A 9056-nucleotide genomic window follows, 5' to 3' on the forward strand; every position below is an offset into this window, starting at 1 on the left:
GGTCGCCGTGCTTAAAACTATGACTAATGCGAACGACGAAACCACAACGATCAGCCGTCCGTTAACCTGCGAAGAATGTTCCAGACACAAACAAGTCGTTGGAGTAATGCCAAGAAAAGGGCCGTTTCAACCCTACTGGGAAACATTGATGCTACAGGCTACGGTGTATAAGCTAGAAGTTAGAGACGTGTGGCAAATAGCACTTCTCACTCTCCCTGAAGAGCTCAGACCGAAACTAACCGAAGGCATGAAATCTGGCAACATAATCAAACGAGTCCGCAACGAAACAGACAAAGACATATATGAACGACTAAAACAGGCATTATTAGAAATGAGGGGACCGACACACGCAGATTGGAGCAAAATACTAGAAATCCAACAGGCGAGTGATGAAACATTTGAGACATACGCCGAGCGGTTATGGGTAACTTACAGAGAACACTCAGGATTAGAAAATGCAGATCGAGACCATGACGCGTTATTACAACTTGTGAAAAATAATGCTGGCATCCCAATCCAACGGGCTTTGTCAAATGGCGTCGATCCAGTTAAAAACACATTCCAATCCATAGTAGACTGGGGCTCAAGAATAGAAAATAGATGGAAATCTAAGCTAAATGCTGAAAAGTGCATGACTCCCATAATGCTTAACAGCAATGGGATTAAAAAGCATGTTCACTTCGTAGATGTGAAGCTGATAAAAAAGCGGAAAAGCGGAAAAGTGACGGAGAAGCGGAAAGTGACGAAGAGGGGCGGAGAATGCCGAGTGAAGGCGGAAGAAAGTGAAACTCACATGGCAGATACATGCACGCAGAGTTAGAGTGCAGAGAAAGCTGAAGAGACGCGATCGCCACAGTGAGTTAACGGCGCGAATTAAAGATGCAAGTAACTTCAACATGAAAATGGATGTATGCAGAAAGTTTAAAAGACTGCAGTGAGTAAAACACAAGACGGGAAACGCATCAGAAATTGGTCATCTCAGGGACACTGATGGTATGATAATATCTCTCTTTAATTATATGGAAGACTGATTATGGCTTAAATCTGTGTTATTTGATTATTATAATGGACAAAATAGAGAAGATTGGTTATTATATCATGCTGTGTTTAAGTGCATGATGCATAGTTTTGTGTGTTTATAAAGAAATGCAGCTTTGTGTATTCAGAAGAACCGAAATAGTGACATATACCACTGGTACTTAAATAGTTCATGGGAAAAATGGTAATATTATGTTTGATAAGAAAGGAAAGTAAGCTTAAATATATAAATGAGCAAATTGAGAGACAGTTGTATTTGAAAAAATCTTTATTTACATTGTTTGTTCACATTTAAAAATTTAATCTTGAGTATTTATGTATTCTTTTCTTTGTGTGTTGTTTTCTTTTTAAGGTTATCAACCTTATCGAATCATTGAGCCAAACTGTACAATTACTGTCTGACCTGACAAAATTACTAAATACAAGAGCTGAAAAGTGATTTGGAGTTGTTCCCTTTGTCCCCTGTGGTTGACTGATGCTTTTGTCGAGTTAGAAGCAAGTACTGATGCAAAAATTCCCAGATAACTCGACAGTTGATAACCAAGTGTAGCAGCGTGGATGAAGAGATCAACGGCTCAGTAAAGTCCAGATAAAGTGCTGCTGACACAAAGGAGTTAAGTGAATAACATCCAAACTAAAATGGCTGAGGAAGCATTAGGAAAAACAGTCGATCAACTGAAAAAGGAGAGAACTTCTGCAAAAAGCAGTTTCACCAAGCAAGCAAACTTCATCTGTAGAGAAGCGCATAGGCTGTTAGAATCAGAGCTCAAGGAAGAATTTAAAAAGTTCTCTTTTGAAACAAGACATGTGTTTGAAACAAATGATGATTATAAGGCTGGGTTACTGGCAGAGATTGAAGCCAACCAAGAAGATGGTGAAGAGGTATTACTTTCAGCACAGCAGGAAGCTGACTTTAGAAAAACCATGGAGGACTGTGACGCGAGGTTTGAGGAAGTTAACGAGTTAGTACAAGACAACCTCTGGAAAAGGTATGGAGAGAATGAGGTGTCAGCCGCTGTTTCTGAAGCAGAGAAAGCCTGTGAACGCACAGTCACCATACCTGTCGACGGCGTCGGCTATGAAAGCTATGAAGTGCAACTGAAGCTCTTGATGAGTCTGGTGAAAGAGGCAACTGGAGCTTTGTTAAGTTGGGAAAGATGGATTCCAGCAACTGAAAGAGAGCATCTAGATTGTCGTGTACGGAAGCTGAAAGAGTTTAGCAACGAGCTTGAAGCGAGAAAAGCTGAATTTGTGTGGGCTCGAAAGGCTGCTGAGGACGCTCGAGCTTCTGAAAAACTGGATGTAACGGCAAATGCAGCTCAGATCATTCCAGTAGTGAGAATCAAACCTACAAGCTTACCCAAGTTTAGTGGTAGTAAGAGGGATTTCTACCGTTGGAAAAGGGACTGGGAAAATCTCCAGAGACAGGGGGAGCCCACCGGGTCAGCGGAGGTTAAAAAGATCCAGCTCGTGGACAGCGTTGATGAGAAGATTGCCAAAGAGCTCAGATTGTCTTCTCATAACACTGCTGATGACGTATTCAGGGTGTTGGAAAACCGGTATGGAAATAAAATCACAATTGCCATGGAAATTGTTGAGGAGTTAGAGAGGATCCCTGCTGTGAGAGGAAATCAGACAAGAAGGGTTATAGAATTAATCCAAATGGTGGAAAAAGCCCTGGCAGACCTCACGGATCTGGGGAATGTAGGTGCGATTAAGAATCCACTTGTCATAAAGTCCATTGAGAGCAAGTTGCCTGAGTTTGTGAAAAGAGATTGGCTAGTCTATATGACAGATCCTGCAAATGGCATCACACCAGAGAACCACTTTGATGCACTATTAAAGTTCCTAAAGAAAGAAGAAGAAATTCTTGAGAAACTGGAACAGCTCAAAATCTCAGAGAGACCAGAAAAAGCAGAAAGAAAATCTGAGAGAAGCTACGCTTTTACCAGAACGACAAAGAAGATTTCTACAGAAAGCGGATGCATCGTGTGTGGAGCTGAGAAGCATAGAGACAAGATTTTCTTCTGCAGAAAGTTCAAAGAACTAAAACTAGCAGAGAAGAAGTCTATCATGAAAAAACTGGGAGCTTGTAAGAAGTGCTTGGGGTGTCATGAGGAGGATGACAAGTGCAGCGATAGCTACCTTTGCAAGAACAAAGACTGTAAGAAAGGACTTTTGTCAGACCACCATTACTTCCTTTGTCCAAAAGGGGAACTGAAGAACGTGAGTGAAGGAAAGGCTGTCATCAAAGATAGTAAGAAAGGAGGCAGACTGACAGATGAGCAGGAGGAATTCTTGGCTGAGCTTTCACCAGAACTTGCGGAAAGGTGCAAAAAGGCATTCACCAACAAAGTTAAGATGGTAAACTGCTCTGAGAACGATCAGATGGGATTGTTGAATGAAAGTGGACTGAAAGAGCTTCCTGTTATCATGATGCTGATGGAGGTCACCACGAATGCGGGACAGAAAATTGGCACTCTGATAGACCTGGCCTCAGATACGAATTATATTACCCATGAAGCTGCTGATAGACTCAAGCTGAGAGGTGAGAAAATTACCTTGGTGGTTCATGGAGTTGGCAAGATGGCCATTAGAGTGAGCACAAAAAGATATCTCCTCAGGATTAGAGTTAAAACTTCCAAGGGGACAGAGAAGGCTCACCAGTTAATCTGCTATGGGTTGGAGGAAATCGCCAAAGTACACAGGAGTGTAACACCAGAGCAACTTAAGAAATTCTTTCCTGAAGCGGATCTTGAAGAATTGAAAAGACCAGAGAAGATTGAGCTCCTTATCAGCCATCGAGAGGGAAGACTTGCGCCACAAAGATTGAAGATTGTGGGGGATCTCGTCTTGTGGGACAGCCCGTTGGGAAAAACAGTGGCTGGAGCGCACCAAGAGCTGTTGGAGATGGTAGACATGGCAGCATATGAGTCTAAGACGCATTTTGCTCGATCCATGAGGACAGCTGCAGTCAGGTATGAGGAAATCCTTGAGAAGGCTGGAGCTCCAAAGGGGAAAAGTCATGTCGCTGAAACAAAAAGCTCACTGACCAGTAATCAGGAGTTTCTTGAGTGGTGGAGATGGGACAGTGTTGGAGCAGCCTGCGAGCCAAAGTGTGGTGGGTGTCGCTGTGGTAATTGCCAACCTGGAGGGAAGGAAATGACCCTTGTGGAAGAAAAAGAACTTGAGATCATAAGAGAAGGTCTTACCTATGTTGAAGAGGATTCTCACAGTAAGTCTCCACACTGGGATACAAAGTATCCATGGATTCAGGACCCATCTACCCTTCCATACAACAGAAGTGGAGTGGAAAGTGTTTTCCTAAGAACAGAGAAACAACTCAAGAGGGTGCCTGAGTGGCAGGGCATTTATGCTGCTCAAGTCCATGACATGGTGGAGAGAAAGGCAGCGACAAAACTCACCAAGGAAGTGATTGATAATTGGAAGGGCCCAATTTGGTATGTCAGCCACTTGGTGGCGCCAAATCCCCACTCAACTACTACTCCCGTGCGGCTTGTTTGGAACAGTAGCCAAAAATTCAGGGGACTGAGCATGAATGATCTTCTGTTAAAGGGACCAGATGTACTCAACCCTATCAGGGCTGTCTTGCTTAGATTCAGAAAGGGAGTATTTGCTGCTCTTGGGGACATTAAGAAGATGTATAATTCCGTGTGGCTGGAGGAGCGTGAAGTACACCTTCACAGGTTCCTTTGGAGAGATACTCAAGAGGAAGAAATAGGGGAGTACGCTATCACAAGGGTTAACATTGGAGATCGCCCTGCTGGATGCATTGCACAGTTAGCTATGCGTGAGACAGCAAGACTAACAAAGTTTGCTCACTTGGGAGAAGAGCGCAGAGTCCTTGAGGAGGATAGTTATGTGGATGACATCCTTACATCCCACAATGACCAGAAGAGGCTGAATGAGATAATAAATGGACTGGAAGAGATCCTGACAGCAGGCGGATTTGCGCTCAAGCCATGGGTTCGGTCAGGGCAAAGTGGGAGGCAAGTGACTGGTGTGAAAAACCAAAGTCAGGTAATCGTACTCCCGAACCAGATGAAGGAGGAAGATAGCAAGGCTTTGGGCACAGGGTACTTGGTAGAGGAGGACAAACTCTACATTATGACTTCCATTAACTTCTCAAAAAGGAAGAAGAAGATGAGGATGGAACAAAACCTTCTTAGGGACGAAGTGAAACTGAAAACACCTAACCCTTTGACCAGAAGACATCTGCTAAGCCAAGTTGCCGGGCTTTATGACCCAGTTGGTCTTGTCACACCTGCCAAGCAAAAGGGTGCAATTCTTGTCAGGAAGGCATTCCAAGAGACAGGAAAAGGGAACTTAACCCGACAAACATGGGACAAACCCCTTTCTGAAAATCTCAGGAATGAAGCCATCAAACTTTTTGAGGAGTATGTGCAGCTTGGTCAAGTTAAGTTTCACAGAAGTCTCACACCAGTTGGCTGGAAAGGAAAACCATGGGGGATCACATTCTCAGATGGTAGCGACAAAAGCTATGGAGCTGTATTGTACCTAAGGTGGGACACAGATCAAGGGATAGATGTCAGACTAGTCGAGTCTAAGGCCAAACTAGCACCATTGGACCAGAAAGGAGATGCTGTAAAAGCTGAGATCTGTGGTGCAGTTTTCGCTGTACGTCTCAGGAAGTACTTTGAGAAGCATGGGCGGATGGAAGTTGAGCATTGGTTCCACCTGGTAGACAGTCAAACCGTGCTGGGGGCCATTCAACGTGATAGTTATGGGTACCAGACGTTCTTCGCAAATGGAGTCGGGGAAATCCAAAAGGCTGGACCAGTCAGTGATTGGTGGTGGATCCCAGGGGACTTCAATATCGCAGACCTCATCACAAGGGGGGGAACTCCTAAGGATCTTGATGATGATTCTGTATGGCAGAAGGGACCACAATTCCTTAGGCATCCTGTAGGAGAGTGGCCAAAGAAATCTGCTGCTGAGGTTGCTGCTGATGCCAGAGAAAGGGTTAATAGACTTCAAAGGAAGACATTCTCAGCAGTTCTGACGAGAGCTCAAACAAAGAAGGACCTGGGAGAAACAAGAGAAGGAAGTCTCAAAGTATCAAGCCCTATGGACCAAAGTAATTCAACCAACATCATTTCTGACCCAATCATCCATGAGAATGCAGGAGAATCAAAACTTGAGAAAAACTTACAGAGAAGTACACAAGGTGACTTGGTTGTCAAAAAACTGGTGAATGTAGAAAAATGTAGTAGCTTAACCAAAATAGTCAGAGTCATCTGCTGGGTATGGCGTGCCATACAGAAATGGTTAAGAAGTCGAAATCAGAAGCCAAAGGATGGAAAACAGAAAGCACCATTGAAGAATGAAACCAGAAAGACTGTGCTTACTGTAAAGGAACAAGAGGATGCATTAAGAGGGCTATTTCTGGCAACTCAGAAGGATGTGACTTTTCCTGACACTACACTTAACAGACTGGCAGTATACCGAGAACACTCAGGGCTCTTGGTTTGTGGTGGCAGAATTCAAATCTTCAATGAGGAAAAGGTTGCAGTTCCAATATTACCTGACACTGCATGGGTGTCAATGCTATTGGCCCAAGAAGCCCACAATGCAAATCACGAAGAAGTAGCAGGAACACTTCTCAGGATGAGGAAGAAAGCATGGGTGGTTAAAGGTCGAAGACTAGCCAAGAAGGTAGTAGACAGCTGCGTGATTTGTAGGAAAGCGAGAGAAAAAAGATGTCAGCAAGTCATGGGCGACCTTCCTCCTGAACGGACAGAACCAGCTACGCCTTTCGAATTCACAACCTTAGACTTGTTTGGTCCGTACGAAGTAAGGGATGAAGTGAAGAAAAGAGTCCGGCTCAAAGTCTGGGGGATTGTTTTCTGCTGCATGGCTTCTAGAGCTTTACACACGGACGTTGTGAGTGACCAATCTACTGAAGGCTTCCTACTGGCCTACCAGAGGTTTACAGCCCTGAGGGGTCATCCGAGAAAATTGTGGTCTGACCCAGGCTCAAATTTCATTGGAGCTAAACCTGCTCTCAAAGAACTCTACAAGTTCCTGGATAATTTGCATAAATCAGAGCTAGAGGAAGAGGCTGCTAAACATGGCACTAGATGGTACTGGAAAATCCATCCCGCAAGCTCTCCTCATAGGAATGGGGCAGCAGAGGCCGCTGTCCACATTGTAAAGCGAGCCCTTCATAACTTGGGAGGCAATGGTATTTTCACATGGGGCGAGTTCCAAACCTTCCTCTACATGGCAGCCAATCTGGCGAACGAGAGGCCTATAGACGCGAGAACCCAGAGCAGGGAGGATTGCATAGAGTACGTCACTCCAAACTCTCTCTTGTTAGGAAGGTCAGGACCAAGGGGAGACCCAGGTGACTTTGATTTCGTAGGCTACCCCTATAGAAGATTAAAAATCATCCAGGGGGAAGTTAACAAATTTTGGAAGAAATGGAGTCAGTTAGCAGGCCCAAATTTGTTCGTGAGGAGCAAGTGGCACACGAAAGGACGGAATGTCGCAGTAGGGGATGTAGTCTGGTTAGCTGACCAGAATGCACTAAGAAGCCAGTTCAAGTTGGCCAGAGTGGTCAAAGTCAATCCTGATCACAAAGGAGTTGTCAGAGATGTGCACGTAAGAGTCTTTACACACTACCCAGTTTCAAGTATAAAACCCAACAAAATAAAAGCCAAAGACGAAAGGAAAAGAGTCACCAAATGTTTGACCAACAAAATTCCTGCGACCATCCTCCATAGAGATGTTAGACGGTTAGTCGTCTTGATTCCTGCAGAAGAACAGCCAGACAAACAGTCAGAGGAGAATGAATAGTGTGACCTACTTGGGTTCAAGAACCAGTAGGTCAAGTGGGAGGTGTGAAGCTGATAAAAAAGCGGAAAAGCGGAAAAGTGACGGAGAAGCGGAAAGTGACGAAGAGGGGCGGAGAATGCCGAGTGAAGGCGGAAGAAAGTGAAACTCACATGGCAGATACATGCACGCAGAGTTAGAGTGCAGAGAAAGCTGAAGAGACGCGATCGCCACAGTGAGTTAACGGCGCGAATTAAAGATGCAAGTAACTTCAACATGAAAATGGATGTATGCAGAAAGTTTAAAAGACTGCAGTGAGTAAAACACAAGACGGGAAACGCATCAGAAATTGGTCATCTCAGGGACACTGATGGTATGATAATATCTCTCTTTAATTATATGGAAGACTGATTATGGCTTAAATCTGTGTTATTTGATTATTATAATGGACAAAATAGAGAAGATTGGTTATTATATCATGCTGTGTTTAAGTGCATGATGCATAGTTTTGTGTGTTTATAAAGAAATGCAGCTTTGTGTATTCAGAAGAACCGAAATAGTGACATATACCACTGGTACTTAAATAGTTCATGGGAAAAATGGTAATATTATGTTTGATAAGAAAGGAAAGTAAGCTTAAATATATAAATGAGCAAATTGAGAGACAGTTGTATTTGAAAAAATCTTTATTTACATTGTTTGTTCACATTTAAAAATTTAATCTTGAGTATTTATGTATTCTTTTCTTTGTGTGTTGTTTTCTTTTTAAGGTTATCAACCTTATCGAATCATTGAGCCAAACTGTACAATTACTGTCTGACCTGACAAAATTACTAAATACAAGAGCTGAAAAGTGATTTGGAGTTGTTCCCTTTGTCCCCTGTGGTTGACTGATGCTTTTGTCGAGTTAGAAGCAAGTACTGATGCAAAAATTCCCAGATAACTCGACAGTAGATGAGGTGACTTGCTCTAATGAATCTGAAGCATTTAGTTCAGAAAATGCACAAGAAAGTGTGTCTATTTTAGCTCTTAAGGGGATGCAGGATGATTTGCAAGCATCCGAGAGTCATGAATATACTGAAACTCCAGGAGAAGGTAGCAGACAACCCAACAGACAACCCAATGGCAAAAAGAACAGGTTTTGCAGATCCTGTCAGAAAATCGGACATGTCGATGGAAAATGCTGGTCACTGGGTAACGGG

At 43.5% G+C, this 9056-nt stretch overlaps 1 protein-coding gene across 1 annotated transcript; it reads left to right on the forward strand.

Annotated features, from left to right (window-relative positions):
- The first annotated feature begins 770 nt into the window (after positions 1-770).
- Positions 771-7980, forward strand: LOC307142086 (uncharacterized protein). Its single transcript, XM_079842613.1, has 2 exons — positions 771-993; positions 1391-7980. The coding sequence occupies exon 2, from the start codon at positions 1678-1680 to the stop codon at positions 7876-7878; it is 6201 nt and encodes a 2066-aa protein (XP_079698739.1). The 5' UTR covers positions 771-993; positions 1391-1677; the 3' UTR covers positions 7879-7980.
- The last annotated feature ends 1076 nt before the right edge of the window (positions 7981-9056 follow it).

This window comes from Gobio gobio (assembly GCF_949357685.1).
Source record: "Gobio gobio genome assembly, chromosome: 18".
NCBI lineage: Eukaryota > Metazoa > Chordata > Actinopteri > Cypriniformes > Gobionidae > Gobio > Gobio gobio.

What these genes read in the sequence shown, in the direction of transcription:
- LOC307142086 (XM_079842613.1), top strand. Translation starts at nt 1,678, where the DNA reads ATGGCTGAGGAAGCATTAGGAAAAACAGTCGATCAACTGAAAAAGGAG.